The sequence below is a fragment of the Pimephales promelas genome, chromosome 17 (genome assembly GCF_988280905.1).
Source record: "Pimephales promelas chromosome 17, fPimPro1.hap1.1, whole genome shotgun sequence".
In the NCBI taxonomy this organism is placed as follows: domain Eukaryota; kingdom Metazoa; phylum Chordata; class Actinopteri; order Cypriniformes; family Leuciscidae; genus Pimephales; species Pimephales promelas.
This window is the reverse complement of record NC_142785.1, coordinates 33,621,455-33,642,655: the sequence shown is the minus strand read 5'-3', so window position 1 is coordinate 33,642,655 and position 21,201 is coordinate 33,621,455. Positions and strand designations below refer to the sequence as shown.

General features: G+C 35.9%; 1 protein-coding gene across 1 annotated transcript in view; it reads left to right on the top strand.

Moving 5' to 3' along the window:
- Positions 1 to 17,425, top strand: part of sec31b (SEC31 homolog B, COPII coat complex component) — a 29,884-nt gene extending 12,459 nt beyond the window's left edge. Inside the window, exons 15-26 of the mRNA XM_039651011.2 lie at positions 1,251 to 1,429; positions 2,342 to 2,468; positions 2,598 to 2,743; positions 4,070 to 4,243; positions 5,387 to 5,509; positions 9,425 to 9,551; positions 10,572 to 10,907; positions 12,969 to 13,027; positions 13,462 to 13,587; positions 14,261 to 14,380; positions 14,835 to 14,906; positions 16,741 to 17,425. Of these exons, the coding sequence (XP_039506945.2) occupies positions 1,251 to 1,429; positions 2,342 to 2,468; positions 2,598 to 2,743; positions 4,070 to 4,243; positions 5,387 to 5,509; positions 9,425 to 9,551; positions 10,572 to 10,907; positions 12,969 to 13,027; positions 13,462 to 13,587; positions 14,261 to 14,380; positions 14,835 to 14,906; positions 16,741 to 16,920 (1,769 nt within the window). The 3' untranslated portion in view covers positions 16,921 to 17,425. The remainder of the gene's footprint in view (positions 1 to 1,250; positions 1,430 to 2,341; positions 2,469 to 2,597; positions 2,744 to 4,069; positions 4,244 to 5,386; positions 5,510 to 9,424; positions 9,552 to 10,571; positions 10,908 to 12,968; positions 13,028 to 13,461; positions 13,588 to 14,260; positions 14,381 to 14,834; positions 14,907 to 16,740) is intronic.
- Positions 17,426 to 21,201: the final 3,776 nt, after the last annotated feature.

Below are 21,201 nucleotides of genomic sequence, written 5' to 3'. Positions count from 1 at the left end.
AGAGTGTAATATAATTGATTGATTGATTGATTAATACTTTATTTATCCCGAGGGAAATTCAGGTATCCAGTAACGTACAAAAACATACATAAAAATATACATACATTAAAACCTATTAAAATAAAAAATTAAAATTAAATTAAATTAATTCCCAATATATATATATATTCCAATTTTAAATAATGGCTCGTCATGTTCACTTGTCACCCGTCAATGACGTAATATCCGTGTTATCCCTGGTTTCCGCTCGTACTACCGTAGTAACCATGGCGACAGACTGCGTGATGTCTAGCGGCACGCTCGCGCTGTTGTTGCGTTTAAACATTATGGACCATGGCAAGCAGACTTTGGGACAAAAGGAGACCTAAAACGAAGATCAGTATCGGCGTGGCGTTTTCGAGATGCCGAGAGCTAGTAGTCATAAAGCACTTACGTGTAGTTCAGTAGAAATGTCCTTATTCCTGTATATCCGTGCGACTTGCGTATGGCGCTGATATCTGTCCCTCATTAGCAATCGCGCCCTGCTTTATCCCACAGTCATGTTAAAAACATCAATTTATTCACTCATACATAACCATTATTTGATCCATCGGCATGACAACAAGTTCCATACTTCCGCTTAAATGCGTCATCAACCTATGCCTTTGTTATTGTAAGAGGTTAGCGACCTTTAGCGGCGAAAAAAATGCATTTTCTTTAAGCCATTAGTCCATAAATCATAATAATGTGCCTTTAATTGCCTATATAATATATATAGTCTAATCAGTGCTCACATGCACACAAAGCTCGCCACAGCGCACCGGCAAAGGCGAGTATACCCTGAGCTTTGGCTCATTTATGTGACTGAATCTACAGAAAACGCCATTATTCTACATTTACGGAAATAAAAGTAGACCCTTTACAGTTTGCGTTACTTTTTTCTGTGTGACCAAAAATAACGGAGAATGTAAAGTTAAACTCAAGTGATGACGCCTGTATATGTCATGCAGTAACACACTCTCCACACAACACTTGGATATACACCTAATAAGCGCACATTCCTCGAGGAAGTTCTGCTATTTGCGTGTTTTAAGCCATATTTGAGGTTGAGAAATGACCCTTTAATGATCTGTCCGTTTCAGCCTGCGGGATTGCAACAATTCTATGACTAATACATATAATAATAATAATTTGTCGATTACTAGTGGGCAGCCCTAGAAATAACGTTGTGTTTTTGCTGCTTACGGTTTGTGCTTTGCTGCTGTGGGCAGACACGGACGGGCTGATCAGTCAGGCTCTGTTAGTGGGCAACTTCGAGGGTGCCGTGGATCTGTGCTTGAGTGACGGGCGTTTCGCGGAGGCCATCCTGCTGTCAATCAGCGGAGGGGAGGAGCTTCTGAAGAAGACCCAGCAGCGCTACCTCACCCGCCAGACCAACCGCGTCTCCATGGTAACCGCTCACATCTATACATGACCTTAGTTATTTATTTATTTATTTATTTATTGCATCATAATTTTTTTTTGCATCAGTATTATCTTTATCATTATTAGTTTAGTTGCTGATTTTTATTATTATTTTAAGTATTATTACTACTATTATAATGTTAATGTTTTTATGGTTATTATTAGTTGTCATCTTTATTTATATTATTATTACCATTATTGTTATTATCTTATCTAAAATCAGAGTTCATATTATTATTGATATTTTAGTAATTATTATAATAATTGTAATTATTAATGTTTTTAATATTCTTATCATTATTATTTTTTTGTTATTTTAATTATCCTTGTTATTATTTTAATTTAAGTATTACTATTTCTACTATTATTAGTAATATTGATAGATAGATATAATTATAATAACAATAATAATAATTGTTGTTTTTATTGTTATTAATAATCTTGCTCATATATTTATTCCTATTTTAACTATTATTGTTATTGCTATTAGTATGGTTATTATTATTATTGCCATTATTGTTGATGTTATTTTAATTATCATTATTATTTTGAGTATTACTATTATTATTAGTAATAGTAGTAATAAGATAATAATAATAATGATAAGACTAATTGTTGTTATTAGTCAGCTTGTTCATATTAATATTAATATTTTAGTAATTATAATTGTTATTGCTAGCAGGATTCTCGTTGTTACTATTCTTTTTATCATTATTCTTTTAATTATTAGTATTCTTATTATTGCTATTATTATTGGTGTTGGTTATGGTTATTATTATTGGTGATGTTATTAGCCGTTGTCTTATTATTATTATTAATTATAATATTTTAATGGTTAAGATAATAATAATTCTTCTTTTTATTTCTTATAATTATAATGATTATTGTTTGTCCTCAGCTGATCTCGTCAGTGGTGACGCAGAACTGGTGTAATATCGTCCAGAGCTGTGAGCTGAAGAACTGGAAGGAGGCGTTAGCGGCTCTGCTAACCTACGCTAACCCAGAGGAGTTCGCTTCTCTCTGCGGTGAGATCATGACCAAGAGGAGTCTCACATCAAGTCATTATGGAGAAATATATAGAGTACAGATAAACTTCGAATCCGAATAGAGTAGTGTGTTGTTTTGGAGTGATTGACAGGTGTGTGTGTGTTCAGATACTCTAGGAGCTCGTCTGGATGCTGAAGGCTCAGAGAAACACCGTCTGCAGGCGTGTCTGTGCTTCATCTGCTCCGGGAACATCGAGCGTCTGGTGGAGTGCTGGACGTCACAGAGAGACTGTTCGTCTCCGCTCGCGCTCGAGGTCACGTCACCATCACACACACACTTATATATGTGTCAGGATTCAATGCACATTTATTTGTATTTGTAGACTCGCGCGTCCTCCGTATCTGTAGTTTTTAACACTTTTCACTTTGTAGTTCTAATCGAATCCTCGTCCAACGCGCGATGGGCAGTATTAGCCGTTAGCATGTTCCCGGATCTGCACTTGGATATAGTAGACAATCCGGGTCTCTTTGATACTCATTTCAACATACTACGATTTGGGACGTACTAATTTTATTTTCGAATACTATTTAGGACGGATAGGGACGCTCTGATCGTTTCAAAGCAGCTTTACAGAAAATGCAGTTCACGTTGTAATTTACAGTGATTTTATTAGAGTTATGCGTTTGTTCATATACAAAATCACAGTTAGCTAAAAATGTCTCAGTTTAAATAATGTAATAATTTAACCCTCAGGTGCTCTTCGTTTCGGAGTCACACTTGTTATCTTCCCGGTCAAAAGGGACCGGACACCTAAAAATGAAACTTTCTCCATCCCAGTAAAACCAATGCAATTTATTTTTGTTCTATAATATTTATTCTTTTTAATTTAGTGTTTTGAGACAATTTAATTGAATTTATTAATATTTATGCAATATTTATGGTTTATTTTTGCCATGGAAAAATATATATATTTTTCTATATATATATATATATTATTTTTTTCAAAAAAAATATTAACGCTGTATTTTAGTTTAATATAGAGTCTAGGCCTTCAGAAAAAAAAAATAATTTTTGAAGAAAATTAGCACCATCTGGTTACAGTATAGAGAAAAAGCGTAGAATCATGGTGTAACCACTAGATGGCATGTACAGCTCTCTATGGAGACGCATGTGAACTCCCCAGCTGTTTATGAACACATTTTTTGTTGTTGTTGTTGGTGGATTTGAATATATAGTTGAAACAATCCCAAAAACTATTTCTTATTAAAAAATTTGACAAACAAAAATTCACAATTTTTTTTTATCATTTTTTACAATTTCCCATTCATTTCTTATGGGGGTCATTTTTGACCAACGACCACAAGTGTGACTATTTTTTTAAGACCACTTAGCATGCTCAGATCATGACCTCAATTTTTTTGTGTGTTCACATACCCAATGCCATAAAAGTCACCAAGTTTCGTAACATTGCGATGAAGCTGTGATTTTTAAAAATTCAAAACAGAAAATTTTTCGGTCAGAAATGACCGAAGAGCACCTGAGGGTTAAGGCAGAAACGATGAGCTCAGTGAAGTAATGAATATTTGTCTGTGTGTGATGTTGTATCCTGACGTCTGTGTTCTCGTGTGTGTGTGTGTAGGATCTGGTGGAGAAGGTGATGATCCTGCGGAAGTCGATCGAGCGTCTGCGTAACCGCGAGGTGTGTGTGCGGAGCTCAGCGCTGACGGAGAAGCTCATCCAGTACTCCAGTATACTGGCGTCACAGGGCAGCCTGAACACCGCACTCAACTATCTGCCCGACGACTCCGACCAGGTACACACACACATTTATTTATATATATCAAAATTCTTTAACATGCGTTTGGACACTCAACATGCAGCGAACAACCTTCCCACACTTGTTATGAGAAATTCTGGTTTAGTTTATCATTAATGTAACTAGGGCTGGGTATTGAGACAAATTTCACAATTCGATTCGATTACGATTCGATTCAATATCGATTATTTTGGATATCAGTTACAATAAATGGCAATTTTTCTCAAGGGAATCAAATCTCTAACTAATGCTGTAAACTATGGGAGTCTAGTTGTAGCCAATAGGCTTCATTAGCCTAATATGAAGGTAATAATGAAATAATCTTCTTATTATAAAAATAAATAAAAGTGTAATTTAAGTGATTCAATGAAATATAAACATTTAAATGGGGGCTGTCATAAAAACTTGCCAGATTTATTCAAATATGCATTAAATATTGAAGAACATTCAGATTATAATGCATATGTAATATGGTGTATATATTTAGCAGAATGCTCCTCTCTAGAGTTATTTTTTCTAGCTGACTAACGAGTTTATGTGGGTTTTCTGAGGTAAATATGACGATGACATTGATTACAAGCTGTGTAACTGTTTAACTAACTGCTGATTGAGTGAATCAATGTGACATGATCCGGATTTGGATAAGTTGTACTGTATCTTTAACACACTTTCAGATGCTCATTCATGTTTATTTGGCGCTGTGACTGGTATTATTAAGCCGGAAGAGAGATCAGCGCTGCTGCTTCTCCAGAGCGATCTCACGCCACAGCGACAAAACACTATTTATGTTTTTGAATTTCTAAAGAAAATGGACGTAATTTGAAAATTGAGACTTTGTTTCATATCAATAGTAACAAAGGACAAAGATTATTGCGTTTTTTTTGGATGCGCGCAGCCGCGATACAATGATCCATTCATTCAAATGAAACAGGATGACTAATCGATTCTTGAGATTTAAGAATCGATATCAGCTCGTAAAAATGAGAATCGATTAATATCGAGAAATCGATATTTATTACCCATCCCTAAATGTAACGCACTAACACACCTCTGACAATCACCCACAAAAACCTAGAAACCCCCAGAATACCCCACGTTTGCATTGAAAGTACGTTTCTTGTTGCTGTTCTTGTTCTCTAGGTTGCTGTTGGGATGTTGAGAGACAGACTGTCGCATGCGAAGGGAGAGACGCTGCAGAGACAACACCCGTCCACACCAGCAGGAGGCGCTGCGAACACACACACTCCTCCAGCACACACACAGGTACAGATAAAACACCCGTCCACACCAGCAGGAGGCGCTGTGAACACACACACACACACACACAGGGTACAGTTCACTCCAGTACAGTAGAGTCGGTCTGTCATCATCGGGTCTGTGGTTTTGATGTGCACGCGGTCTGCTGATGATCATCAGACACTGTTTGCTTTCCGATGACCTGATGTGTGTGTGTGTGTGTTGTGAAACACGACGCTGGCATACAGTGTGTCTGCTCTTTGCCAAGGGGCGTCTCGCTCTGATTTACAGTGGATTTTTTCGAGTCATCATCGTGTTTGAGGCTTTCCGTTGTCTTCTGGGAGTTTTGCTAAACCAAATTAAGGTTATAGTTTCACAACAGACATTTGTGGCTTTTAAATATCATTATGAAAACATTGTTGTGTAAGCATTCATACTTGAACTGGTTCAAAACACACCAGAAAGTCATTCAGATACTGTTATAGTTTTTATTAATCATTTTTAATTCGTTTTTATTTTTGTTTCCATTTTTATTTTCATTTCAGTGCTTATACTTTTATTAACTAAAACCATAAGAACATTTACTTTAACTTAATATTTATTTATTTTAGCCAAAGCAATATTTCATTTTTTCATTTGATTTAACTATAATAACTCGCGATTATTATTACTATATTAACTTGTCGTGTGATATGGAAATGACCTCGGTCACCAGATTTTGTAAAACAAATAGAAAATGAAGTACAAATAAAAAATGAATCTATGTTTTCACTGGCTAAATTGAAGTTTTTTTTTATTTTGATGGCTGCAACACGCTGCAAAATAAGCTGTGACAGAGTCAGAATAAAACTGATAAGATTAAAGAATATCCAAGTTAAGCTCTTTTGAAACAGTCCACTATTAGTATATGCTATCATGATCGGGTTAAAGGAACAGCTCAGTCTTTGCGAGCAAATATAGGTCATGGCTAATCGCCAAATTTCATAAGAGATATTGTCAAATGATTAAAAAAAAATCATGTTTCTCAATGCAAGATTGCAAAGGATTTAGGTCTTTCACCATCTAACATACATGATATTGTCCAGAGAAATCTCAGTCTGTGTGGGGCGAGGCAGGAGACCTGTTATATGTGCATGACCTTTGACCCCTCAGATGGCATTGCTTGAGAAGCCATCCTGCTACGGAGAAAGAAATTCCACTTGCAAAACTCTGACGATTAGTATCTTCAATTCCTGAAAGATTAAAAGTGTCATGTGATGTGAGACAGAGGTGGACAGGCCTACTTTTTTATATTGCAGCCATCAAAATCAAAAAGATTTGAAGAGTTCAGATGCAAAAGCCTCTAAGTGCCATTTGAAATTTTCTTCTAGAATGATCATTTTTATCAAGCTTGTATATTTAAGTTCAGTGATTTCACTTAAATAATGGCAATGATAATTACCTATTAATTGTTATTTAAGTGAAAGTTTGATAAAAATCATCATTAAAGAAGAAAACTTCAAATGGCATTTAGAGGCTTTTGCATCTGAACCCTTCATTTATACTTAAAAAATATAATGTGCAAATCTAATCTTCATACTTTTGTCAGTTTAATAAAGAGAATTAGCATTAACGTTTTATTGCGATTTGAAGGAGTGAACATGCGAACTCATTCCTTGACATTAGATGGCACTTAATGTAAAACAGAAATAATAATAGTATACGATACTAGGGTGACCTTCTTTTGATTACCAAAAACCAGGACACTCGGCCTAGCAACTCAAATGATACTCGAAGTTTACTCAAGGATGCCTTATTAATTTCAATACATTTAAATGCCTCCTCTGTATGGATGGAAAATTGTTTCAGATTCAGATTGGCTTCTCAGAGGTTACTCAACATGACAGGTTTAAAAAAATAACGATAGAAATAAAGTCTTCTGTATTAGAAAAATAAATATATAAATAATAAATAACTAAAATAAATGCCTTTTAGACCCCGTTTACACCTGTATTCAGCATCGTCCACTCGTGATCCGAACAACCGAACCGCACCTTATCACCAGGTGTCCACACTGAGGCCTAATCCTGCCTTAATCTAAGTTTAACATCTAATATTAATTAGGGCTGGGTATTGACACAAATTTCACAATTCAATTCAAATTCGATTTCGATTCAATATTGATTATTTTGGATATCAGTTACAATAAATGGCAAATTTTCTCAAGGAAATTAAATCTCTTAACTAATGTTGTAAACTATGGGAGTCTAGTTGTAGCCTATAGACTTCATTAGCCTAATATGAAGGTAATAATGAACTGTTTTGTAGCTATACAAACACTTAAATTACACTTTTTTTATTTTTATAATAAGAAGATTATATGAAATATAAACATTTAAATGGTGGCTGTCATAAAAACTTGCCAGATTTATTCAAATATGCATTAAATATTGAAGAACATTAAGATTATAATGCATATGTAATATGGTGTATATATTAGAGTTATTTTTTCTAGCTGACTAACGAGTTTATGTGGGTTTTCTGAGGTAAATATGACGATACATTGATTACAAGCTGTTTAACTGATGTCTTTCCACGGTTGAAACGCTGATTGAGTGAATCAATGTGACATGATACGGATTTGGATAAGTTGTCCTCTATCTTTAACACACTTTCAGATGCTCATTCATGTTTATTTGGCGCTGTGACTGGTATTATTAAGCCGGAAGAGAGATCTTGAGCTCGTCACAGCGCCAAAACCTTATTTATGTTTTTGAATTTCTAAAGAAAATGGACGTAATTTGAAAATTGAGACTTTGTTTCATATCAATAGTAACAAAGGACAAAGATTATTGCGATTTTTTTTTTTTTGGATGCGCGCAGCCGCGATACAATGTCCCATTCATTCAAATGAAACAGGATGACTAATCAATTCATGAGATTTAAGAATCGATATCAGTTTGTAAAAATGAGAATCGATATTATTATTATTTGACATTTTTATTAAAGAGGAATAGCCCCTTGAGATGAGCCATCTCGTTTTCGAGGGGGTCCTCGATTCTAGATTCAAATAAAACAAAAAAAAAAACTGACCTTACAGCAGCTTGAATTTAACATAACAAATAGCAAAAAGCCAAAAAACAAAAACAAAAAACAAATACACAAGAAAAAAAAAAAATGCTAAGCAGTAGTGCTATACAGCTAAATATATAAACCAAAACAAAACAAGACATTCATTCATGCAAGACTCCCAAAAGGTGACACAATCCTCCCTAAACACAGTAAACCATATCATTTCATTTGTACCAAGACAACATCAAAATACAGACAAAAACTATACATGTACCATGCCAAGAAAAAAAGTTACAGTGAGAAATAAATATAATAAAATAAAATAATGCTAATCAAAAGCAATTGCATGTATTCTGAAGATGTTGAGCTAAATGACTTTTAAATATTGGAAAAGAAGTTAAAAAGCGAATTGAAATTGGAAGTTTATTCCAATCATATGGTGCTTTATATTGAAATGCATATCTTCCTATTTCTTTATTGATCTGTGGAGTGTAAAAATAAATTTGGTTATTATGACGCAAATTATGAGATGACCTAAATGGAGTTAAATATTGTTTTAAATAAGCAGGGTAATTCATATAAATGCATTTAAAAACAAACTGTAACCAATGAAAACACCTTCTATTTGATAAGGTCAGCCAGGACAATTGATGGTACATTTCACAATGGTGTGTTCTGTAGGGGCAGCGGAGTATAAATCTACATAGGCTATTGTAAACTATATTAAGAGATATTTATTACCCAGCCCTAATATTGATATTTTATTTCGGTTACCAATAACAACACTGGTAATAATAAGTTGGTCTGACTTGCTCCTGGTGTGTGTTTGCATCATCACGGCTGCTCAGACTGTTGCGTAAGCTGATGTGTTGTAATGTGTGTCCTGCGCAGGGGTCGTACCCGTCCACACTCCCTGCTCAGACGATGCCCCGTCTCTTCACCCCTCAGACTGAGTCTGCTGGAGCGCCACGGCCCGGCCTGAGACCACAATACCCACAATACCCTGCCACAGCTCCAGGTAACCACATCAGCTTCATAACACACCCTAATTACTACGGCTGCCGTCGAATAAAGGTTTTTCTAGTCGACATTTGAGCCATTAGTTGACTAATCGCGAGTTTATATTAATAAATCATCAATCATAATAATGCGATAAGCCAATAAGCCAAATCGGTTTAAGCGAGAAATTGCGATAATCATGTAAATAATGTTATCGTGCAGCCCTGTTCAAAATACATCCTAATAATTAAAATAATGAAGAAGAAAAAAGTTATTACTGACCCTAAATAATTTTTGTACTCTTTGCAGAGTCTTAAGGGAACTTGCTTTTTGTGTTTTTCACGTGTATTCGTCATTGATTGGCTCTGAATTGTCAAACACCACTCAAAATGCGTGCTACAGAGGCGAAAAACGCAAAAAATCAAACCCCATCTGAATTTTTTTATGACGGGCGAAAATTTCGGAGGCATTGTGGTAATGTGATTATTATTATTTTTTATTGGAATGTACAAAAGGGTACAACAATAATAATAAAAGTATACATTCCCTTTTTCCCCATTTTTAACAACTATTAAGGGTGGACTCAAACATGAACAATCCATAACCCTCAGTAAACCTCGACCCACCCACCCCGAGGAGGGAAATTAAACAGAAGTATGTTTACAAATTACACAATAAATAAATAAAATAAATATTAAAATTATTATTTATTTTTTTTCAGTTAAAAAAAAAAAAGGTAATAATAATACAATAAAAATAAATGGAAGAATAATACGATTACATCCTGGGTTTAGGTAATTATACACAGAAACCATAGGTTAATTAAAAATATTGACAAAATTTGTATTCTTGACAAAATTAAGTAGAGGGTCCCAGTTTTTTATAAAATTTGTCAGTGGAACCTCTTAGTGCAAACTTAATTTTTTCAATATATAGAAAAGACATCAACCAGTAATTATTTATTTTTTTTAACTAGCGAAACTTTCGGACTCAGTGTGCAAGGACCTTTACACACTCTAGTATATGTGTCGTCCTCCAGGTTTCCCTCAGTCTCAGCCGTTCCCTCAGTCCGGGTCTCTCGGAGGCCCTGTGGGCTTCATGTCGGGCCCGTCGATGCCCTCCTCCGGCCTGACGGGTCCTTCAGTGCCGCCCGCGTCTCCGCCGGGACCCCTGATGTCTCCTACAGCCGCTCCAGGGTTCACATCACCCACCTCTCTGCCGGGCGGCCCGATGCCCTTCTTCCCAGGCGCTCCACACACACACGCACCCGCCAGCGGTGTGTATACGCCTCTCGGAGCCGGTTATCCTCAGGGCGGACCCGGCGCTCCAGGAGCCAAGAGCTTCACCGGCACCAGCCTCCCGCCTCCGCCCACAGGTACATGCAGAACACATCTACAGTTTTGAAGGACTACATGAAAAATGAAAATGTTACTCACGTTTTTAACCATCCTTACCGTCGAAAGTGTGAAGGATTCAGATGTTTCATGTCTTTGAAAGAAGTTTCTTCAGGAAGACCAAAAATAGATCATATTCAATGATGATGATAAAAAGGCCCCAGCTGATCTCCTTCTGTTTTAGGAAGAGAGTTTGGAGAATCAAGGATGACAGAAATGTTTGTTTTGGGGAGTTAAACTCCTCTGTAGTGTCTCTGAAACACTGTTCCTGCTGTTTGATTTCCAGGATATTTCCCATGGCTGACTTACCAGATAGAAGAGGAAGGTGTGTGTGTGTGTGTGTGTGTGTGTGTTATATAAGCTTCAGAAGAGAGATAGTTGTGTGTGTGTGTGTGTGTGTGTTCCAGTGCTTCATAGAGACAACAACAGTCCAAACATCCTCGAATCGGCTCTTCTAATATTTAATGCTGACTGATTATGAGTAGTTTGTCATAATAAAAGCACACCGGTCGTGTTGAGCTTCCTGTGTGATCTCCCAGAGGCTCATGGGTAATAATCTGTGTGTGGCTTTTGTACGTTTGCTGTGTGGGTTTTGCATTAGGATGATCTAAACTGACAGATTAAGAGGAAGGAGATTTAATAAAACTGTTCAAAGTTTGGGATCTGTAAGATTTTAAATGTTTTTATTTAGCTGCATTTATTTGATCAACAGAACAGACAATATTTTGAAATATTACAATTTAAAAGCTGTTTTCTATGTGAATATATATATATATATATATATATATATATATTTGGCCTGTGCAAAAATTAATTGCGATTAATCGCATCCAAAATAAAAGTCTGTGTTTACATAATATATTTGTGTGTGCTGTATATAATTATTTTGTATATATAAATACCTATGCATGCATGTATATATTTAAGAATTATTTGTGCTTAAATTCTGTATATATATATATATAAATACATAATCTATATTATATAAATATAAATATTTTATATATGAATAACACATTTTCTTAAATATATACATGCATGTGTGTGTATTTATATATACAAAATAATTATATACAGCACACACAAATATATTATGTAAACACAGACTTTTATTTTGGATGCGATTAATCGCAATTAATTTTTGCATATATTGCATATATATTGCACATATATATATATATATATATATATATATTAGAGCCCGACCGATAAAGGATTTTGAAGGCCGATACCGATACAAATATTTTTAGGTTTTAAAATCCGATATTCCGATATATCGGCCGATATTTTATTTATTTATTTGAAACTGGACATGATAGTCACAAATTTTGTCCTGCTTATTTGAGTTATAAGAGAACTGATGGGGATGTTCTTTTAATTGTTATTCAAGCAATGTATGTATCGTGACCAACTCAACGAATCTTTCCAACAGGAACGGTGTAGAGCGCCCTCTGGTGGACAAACTATACAACTCCAAAACTCATGACATTGTTCAAGCGTGTTTTGTCCTTTTTTATTTTATTTTTTAAATATTCATTTATCGGCCATTATAACTGCCGATGCCGATATATCGGTCTGGCTCTAATATATATATATATATATATATATATCATCATAGCATCATTACTCCAGTCTTCAGTGTCACATGATCCTTCACAAATCCCTCTAATCTGATGATCAAGACATATATGATGATTATTATCAGTGTTAAACAGTTTAATGCATCCTTGTTAAATCAGACTGTATTTTAAATCAGGCAGAAAAACAATCGACACTTAAATCACTCTTAGAAATGTGAGTGAATATCAGATCAAGTTTCTGTTGATGTAGCGTTTCAAACCTGACAAACTCAAATGTTTGGCTTGATGAAGTGTGTGTTTGTGGGTCTTCCTGTACTATAAACCAGTCGTCGTCGAATGCGATGACGTTCACATGTTTATAAGTGTGCCTTGAGTGTCCAGATGAGTTTTGCTGCTGCTTTATTAATGCATGCGTTATTATTTACATGCGTGTTTTGGTGACCGTGTGTCTTCTCTCGTCAGCGGCTCGTGACGGGTGGAACGATCCTCCAGCTGTACGCTCAGGACAACGCAAGAAAAAGGTATTTATTTGCATAATGATGTTAATACCGATTATATGGGAAACAATATGATGAGTAGAAACCTTCTCTCCTGAATGGACTCTGAGTGAGTTAGACTGCAGTTCCTCCACTGGCCACTAGAGGCGCTGCAGAGGAGACTCACTCCCATAGACCCGCATGTTAAAATGCCCAACTTTACAGCAGAAAAACACATGTTTACAGTCTGGTGTTAAAAGTGGTTTTGGTCTATATCGCTAATGTTATCCTTCATGACGACCATGAGGATGGTGAACGTTTTTATAACTCATCCGTTTAAATTATATTTAGTCTTAAATTTCTGTATAATTAAGGGCGTGGCCTGGTGGAAATGCACTTCAGAAACACTACGGGTTACATCACGCCCATATTTTTTTACAGTCTATTGTTTATAGAGTGTGTGTGTGTGTGTTGTACAGCTGCCAGAGAACTACACTCCTCCTGCTCCGATCACAGCGCCGGTGATGGGCTTCCCAGCGGAGAATCCTGCGCAACAGGACCGAGTCCAGGTGCCGCCCGGAGCCCCTCAGGAGCCCAACATACAGGTCAGAGGTCATCGTATTGGAGTCGGGTCAGATGTGCTAGTGTGATCGAAGGCGGTCAAAATGGCTGAAAATATAAATTCCGATTTCTATCTTAAATATTAGCAAAATTCGAATTATATTTGAATACTAAAGGCAAAAAGTAGTGTATTGTGTCCTATGCCCACAAGAGGGCGCAGTATATAAGCACATCTAGCATTGCATCTTTTATTGAAATCAAATGACATTCACTTTTTAAAGGGTATTAACTTTTGAAACCATTTAGCCAAACTGGATAAGCTAACAAAAACACGTCATGTGTTCGTCATGTCTCGCGCCTCTTAACACACCAATTACAAAATGTACGTTTTTGCATTCGAATGTGCTGTTTTTTTAACGCTCCGGTGCTCTTTGCGTCTGTGACAAATTAGCACATTTTTTTATTTATTTTTTATCAATGAAATAAATGTACTACATTTTAGTTTGATAATGTTTTTTTATTTAATATTTTGTATTTGTAGGGAATTTTTTTTATACTAAATGATATTTACGCTGCATTTATAATCCATTTATTCACTAAATAAATTATGTTTAAATAAATCCACACCATGCAAAAAAATTTTTAATGCATTTGAATGTGCAGTTTTTAGTTTTGACGAGTATTTGAAGTTGTAATTCTGTCACCATGTGTGTTCAGTCTTTACAGCAGCTTCCGGCAGTGCGAGTGGGACAGAAGGAAATCCCCCCCGAACACATGATCATCAAGACCACCTTCAGTAGTTTAGTTCAGCGCTGTCAGCTGGCCGCCACTGACCCGGTAACACACACACACACACACACACACACACAGCATAACTCTAATCTGATTGGCTGGCTTTATGCAACCTTCTGGAATCAGTCCTCATGTTTGTATCCCGTCCACCTAGAAACTAAGTTTTTGTCTGATGCAATCTTTTGTAATCTTTTATCATGACATTGCAGCACATTAGTTTTCAACATTGATGATAATCAGAAATGTTTATCATATAGCAGTAGTGTAGATGGTACAAACACAAAGCCTTTAAAAAAAAAAATTATAATGATTTTATTATAATGTCCTGCATACAGAATTAATACCCAAATTATTGATTTAAGAAGTGTATTACATTCTCAAAAGTATCATAAATATAAAGATTTTCATTATTGTTGTGTACACGTGTGAGGATTTAACCACAATAAACTGCAAAGTGCTTTTGATTTCTCTCAGTTTCTGACATTAACTTTCCTTCCAGCAAACGAAGCGCAAACTGGACGACGCCTCCAAACGTCTGGAGAGTCTGTACGACAAACTGCGGGATCAAGCGGTGAGTCGAGGACGTCTGATGAGCACGCAGGGGTCGAGCACGGGTTAAAGAGCGTCAGGGGCTTCAATTTGATGTCTTGAAAGTCAAAAACAACCATATTTTTATTGAAAGACTATATATGTGACCCTCATCTCGAGTGGCACGGGTGTTTCTGTGGCAATAGACGACAATTATGCCAGCTTTTATGCTAAAAATCATTAGGATATTAAGCAAAGATCATTTTCCATGAAGATATTTAGCCCTTGTGCATCCTTATGGACATTTTTGCCCTTTTTTTGTTGTTAAAACTAACTGCAAAAAACTTGGCACAGGTGTGTATTTTTTTGGGGGAATTTTACTATTTCACCGTCATTTTCTTAAAAAAAATATTTTTTGCATTAGGTACAAAAAAATACTCCGTCTCAGCAACTTCTGGACAAAAATGTCCCCATTGAAACCGATTAAAACTGCCATTTTTAATCCCCGAATCAGTTAACTATAAAATTATGCAATCTTTGTTAAGAGGCTTTCATTCTGATGGCAAGGCTTCAAAATTTTATTTTTTACTATTTTTTATCAGATGGTGCCATTTTTTTTTTTTTTTTAAGTTTGGCCTATAAAACAAATATCGCTTTATTCCTGTTCTCTGCTTCGGCATACTATAGACCCAACTGGATAAATTATGCAACAATATTTGTGTGGGTGTGTTGGTATGGATGTCAGAGTGTGGTTAGTATGTGTGTTATAAAAAAATATATGTGTGTGTGTGTGCGCATGCTGAGAGAGAAAAACTACAAATTCCAATCCAATCACTGTGAGCTCCAGTGGGGTTTTGCTGCCACCCAATGGGGAAAATATGTTACTACGCCCAAACAAACTGTTACCGAAAGCTCATTTTTTGAGATATCATCCTCAAATTTGGAACACAACCTATTTAGATTTTATTGCAGTTTTGAGTTCAACCTGATTTATAAAATATATATTTTATATAAAATATTTTTATAAATAATTTTCATAAACTTATACTTATATAACTTCTTTTTGGATTTACTTATTATTATTTTTTTTACTTCAGCAATAATCTGCAAAGGGTCTTCTTTAAAATTATACCAAACTTAAGCTTTCTGTGCTCCAAAGCGTCACATTTTTATGAGAGTTTTTTGACATGGACATTTTTGTCCCTTTTTTTTTACCTGTGTAACTTTTTTTAATTGATGCACAAGGGTTAATAAATGTCCTGTGAGGGAGTGCAGCACAATCGCCAACACACACACACACAACTTTAAAGCAGATTTTCTCAATGTTTTGATGTTTTTGCATCTTCAATATTTGTGTCTCAGCCAAATATAGTCCTATCATAACAAACCATACATCAGTGGAAAGCTTATTTATGCATCTGTCATATGATGTGTCCATCTCAATTTTAAAATGTGACTGGTTTTGTCATGCAGGGTCACATATGTGAAATAACTGTTTAATTTTATTGATAAAACAATCTTTTCACTCACAATGAAGCTGATATAGTGTTATTTAGCATGTCTATAAGTGTGATATTGCTCATAAATATCCAAGTTTATGATATATCTTTCATTCTTCAAGTCAATCATATAATCATGGGAGAAGAAATCCGTTTGAATAAAGAAAGCGATATCTTTGTCATAATATCCTTTCAGTGGACTTTACTTCAACCATTTTGTTTTTTTGGTTTAATTTTGTTGATCTATTTACATTTTTTAGAATTTGAAAGATAATAAAGATATCGTTTGATAAGTGAGATCTCTTGAATGTCATATTAGTGTCTGTACGAACCCTAAGGTTTGAGAATATAACTGGTTTTTTTGTGTCGCCCCGTCAGCTTTCTCCCAGCATCCTCGGCGGCCTGCACGAGATCAGCCGTTGTGTCAGCGAACGCAACTATCCGCAGGGTCTGGAGGTTCACACGCAGGTCGTGAGCAGCAGCAACTTCAGCGAGATCTCCGCGTTCATGCCCGTCCTCAAGGTGCTCATGACCATCGGCAACAAGCTGGCCGTGTGACTCTCTCTCTCTCTCTCTCTCTCTCTCTCTCTCGCTCGCGCACGCACTGAGCTCAGAACCAGTCCAGCGTTAACATCCCACCACTCCACGACTGGAGCTCTTCTCGTGCGTTTGGTGTTTGCTTTCCTTCTTATTCATCCAACACAAGCAGAACGACTGTTCAGAAAACCATTATTGCGTGTTGTGTGTTTGAATTGAATGTAGTGTGAACTGTTGCATTGAATTCGATGTTAGACCCAAGAATGTTAGAAACTGTTAATGCGGCAGTTTAAGAATAAGCCTTAATACACGAGCGGAACGAATTTGTGCAAATTGTCGCATTCAGATCGGCTTGAGAACACGTTTTTGTGCGTAAAACCGTGTTGGATTGAATGCAACAGTTTGTCTGAAAACGAGCGGAACGAATTGCATTAAATTCAACATGAGACTAAGAATGTGCCGAAACTTAAAGGAGTAGTTCACTTTAAAAAAAACTTTTGCTGATGATTTACTCGCTCCCGTGTCATCCAAGATGTCCATGTCTTTCTTTCTTCAGTCGAAAAGAAATGAAGGTTTTTGATGAAAACATTCCAGGATTTTTCTCCATATAATGGACTTCAATGGGGTCCAAACGGTTCAAGGTCCAAAAGACAGTTTCAGTGCAGCTTCAAAGGGCTTTAAACGACACCAGACGATGAATAAGGGTCTTATCAAGTGACGATCAGCCATTTAAAAAAAAAAAAAAAGTTTAAGTTTTATAAGCTCAAATGCTCGCCTTGCTCTGTTCTGTGATGAGCGTTCGTGACTCTCCTGTTCGAACTTGTTCATCAAAATGAATGAATCTTTTTTTGTGTTATTTGATTAATTCAATGAACGAAATGAACGAAAAAAAGATTCATTCAATTTGATTCGAGTTCGAACAGGAGAGTCACGAACGCTCATCACAGAACAGAGCAAGGCGAGCATTTGAGCTTATAAAACTTAAACTTTATTTATTTATTTATTAAATGGCCGCTCGTTTCGCTTGATAAGACCCTTATTCATCGTCTGGTGTCGTTTAAAGCTGCACTGAAACTCTCATTTGGACCTTGAACCGTTTGGACCCCATTGAAGTCCATTATATGGAGAAAATCCTGGAATGTTTTCATCAAAAACCTTCATTTCTTTTCGACTGAAGAAAGAAAGACATGGACATCTTGGATGACACGGGGGCGAGTAAATTATAAGAAAACGTTTTTTTTAAAAGTGAACTACTCCTTTAATGCAACATTTTAAGAATAAGCCTTAATACACGAGCACGAATTTGTGCAAATTGTTGCATTCGATTCAGTTTGAGAACGCGTTATTGTGCGTGACGTGTTCAGATTGACCGCAACAGAATGATCTTAATACACTCGTGTGAATCATTGTGGATTCAGTGCGAGACTGCAGGAACACGACTCAAGCTCAGGTTCGTTCTGTACGCCGGGTTTCATGATTAAAGATCTGATGCTGTCTGTAGTTTAGTCAATGTCAGTGGGTGTTATGGGTGATTATTGAGCGATTGATGAACTGTGTTTTATATTGCACTTGACGCTTGATCTGCACTGCTGTTTCTCCTCCATACACTCCTGAGCTTCTCCAGACGTCTGCTCGGATCTGGATACTTACACGGATGGAAACGTGAATCTGTCAGAAACACGTCCGGGTCAAAATCTAAGAAGAAAATCAAGTTTTTTTGACAGTAAAAATTTTTGTTTTTTACTTTTGCATATTTTTGTAATTCCCCAAAAAACACTTTTTTTTATTCAGTTTAAATTGTGTGCAGCATGCGTATTATGTATAATTACTTAAATGTATTTGCAAATGAGAAATGCATTGAAATTGAATATTAATACTCCTAAAAATAATCTTATTTATATATATATTTATAATTTCTCCTGGTTTTTGATGTGGGCGTGTTCTTGACAATCTCTATAATAACTGCAAAAGAAACTGAATCCAACTAAACAGTTAATCTGATAAACTAGTTCATCGTTTGTTCTGCTGAAAATGTCAATGTTCTGTGTCTGAAACTGGTCGTTAATGAAGCTTGAAAACACTTGAAGAAAAATAAAATACAGAACTTTCATAAATGAGCAGCGTCTCTGTAATGTCCTGTAAAACGAATAATGGGCAATTAAAGATTAATAAAAACAATACCAGCATTCTTCACAATAAAATTCAGTTGTTTTAGTGTTGAGGTAAACTATGAACACCTGAGCCAGATTTAATCATATTAAAATGAACTTATAATTCCACACGTAAATCATTGGGCTCTAAAGACGATCTCTGTTGAGATGAGGGTTAAATCAAGTCATTTTCTGCATTTGCACTTCTGGCGAGAAAGAAACATTTTCCAATTCATTACATCACGTAAAACTTGTTTAATAATAGTCCCAATTTAAACATGCATAATCAAGTCGAGTCCAAATGTATTTCTATAACACATTTAGAGTTGCACCAAAGTGATGTACAATAAAACACTGAGCATGTAAAAAGAAGCCATGCAGCATATAAATATAAACACATAAACAAAATATCAGTGTTGTAGTACTCGAGACTCGGACTCGTCTCGGACTCGGTCTCGAGACCATATTTTAATGGTCTTGGTCTTGTCATGGACTCGTGTGCATTTGGACTCGGAATTGACTCGTAGGCCTACTCGAACATTTTTTTTTTTAGGACTCGGAATTATTCCCGAGTCCACTCGAGTTCAATTAAAAATATTTTTCATGATTATTAATGTATGTTAATAAAATATTTCTTTAAATTGATTGACACGCCCAGTGATTGGTGATTTTCTAGTGCGCAACTACGCATGACAAATTGTAATAAAATTACTTTTAACACCACCTACTATGTGGCCTTTTTACCCTAAACTGATCATATTTAAAAAAAAAAAAAAAAAAGGATTTCTCTAAGTAAATAAAAGTAAATTAGGTAATCAACCCTCACTGGTCTCGGACTCGACCGTCTCTGGTCTCGGACTCGACTCTCTATGGACTCGGTCTTGACTCGGACTCGACTCGCTCTGGTCTCGGTGTCGACTCGGACTCGAGTGAGGTGGTCTCGACTACAACACTGCAAAATATTATAAAATTAAGTCAGTAATCGAAACTAAAATAATATTTTTTCATGAACCAGAGCATTTTAGTAATCGAAAAATTATTAATAGACTATTTTAGACAAAATTATTAAATGTATAAAATGCTATTTTATTTAGCTTGTATGACGCATCTTCTTTTCTGAGGGATAAACTGCACTATCGCTCATAGAGGACTCGGTAAACACATCAGAAGTTGATTACGAGTGCTTCCGTCGGATTTAACGGGGTGTGTCTCACACACACACACACACACACACACACACACACACACACACACACACACACACACACACACACACACACACACACACACACACACACACACACACGGCGTGAGAGTCTGAAAGAATGTGACCGGTTTGAAACCGCAAACTGTACTCGTTCATCATCATCACGTCTCAGTCATTTCAGCGCCGCATTGAACATTCGAGAACAGCTCGCTGATTGGTCCGCCGGAGTCACACGGCGATGCTGATTGGCTGACGTTGATCTGCTGTTGAAATTCCCGGGAAGCTGTGAACGTTGTGACGCAGCACCGCAATGACCGGGAATAACACACTAACCGTGTGTTTTATCAAATGTAAACGTTGATATAACGCCAAATGACATTCATAAAATAGTTTATTTTTAGTAATGACATTAATAGCAGCCTTTATCTTTATAACAGCCTTCTGTTGCTTACATCATTAAAATAAACAAAAATAAACAAACGTGATATATTTATTAGTTACATGTGATGTTTTAGCAGCGATTTTGTTACCTAAGAAAGTTTTAACAGCATGAATGCAACTTTCTAGTTAGACGTGCTCAGACATGCAGGACTAATTATGGCCTGTGGAAATAAAACTGCACTGTATTGTGATAAAAAAAAAAAAAAATCAGTCAAAGAAGGATAGATACGTTGTTGTTGTTGTTGTTTTTTTAAACCTGATGGTTTGTTAATTAATCTGAACTTTGTTCCTATATTTCCATCCAGTTTATTTACATTTCTTTCTAAAGAATGTCCAAAAACACATTAAGAAAAGAAGTGCACATGTCAACAGGTTGAGAAGCTCTTTGCTTGAGACTTTATTTCCAGTATCAGATTAAGAAACAAAAGTCCATTCACTATTACAGGCTGTTATCACAAACAAGAACATCATATTAGTTTTAAGAGCCAACGGCGTCTTCCAAAC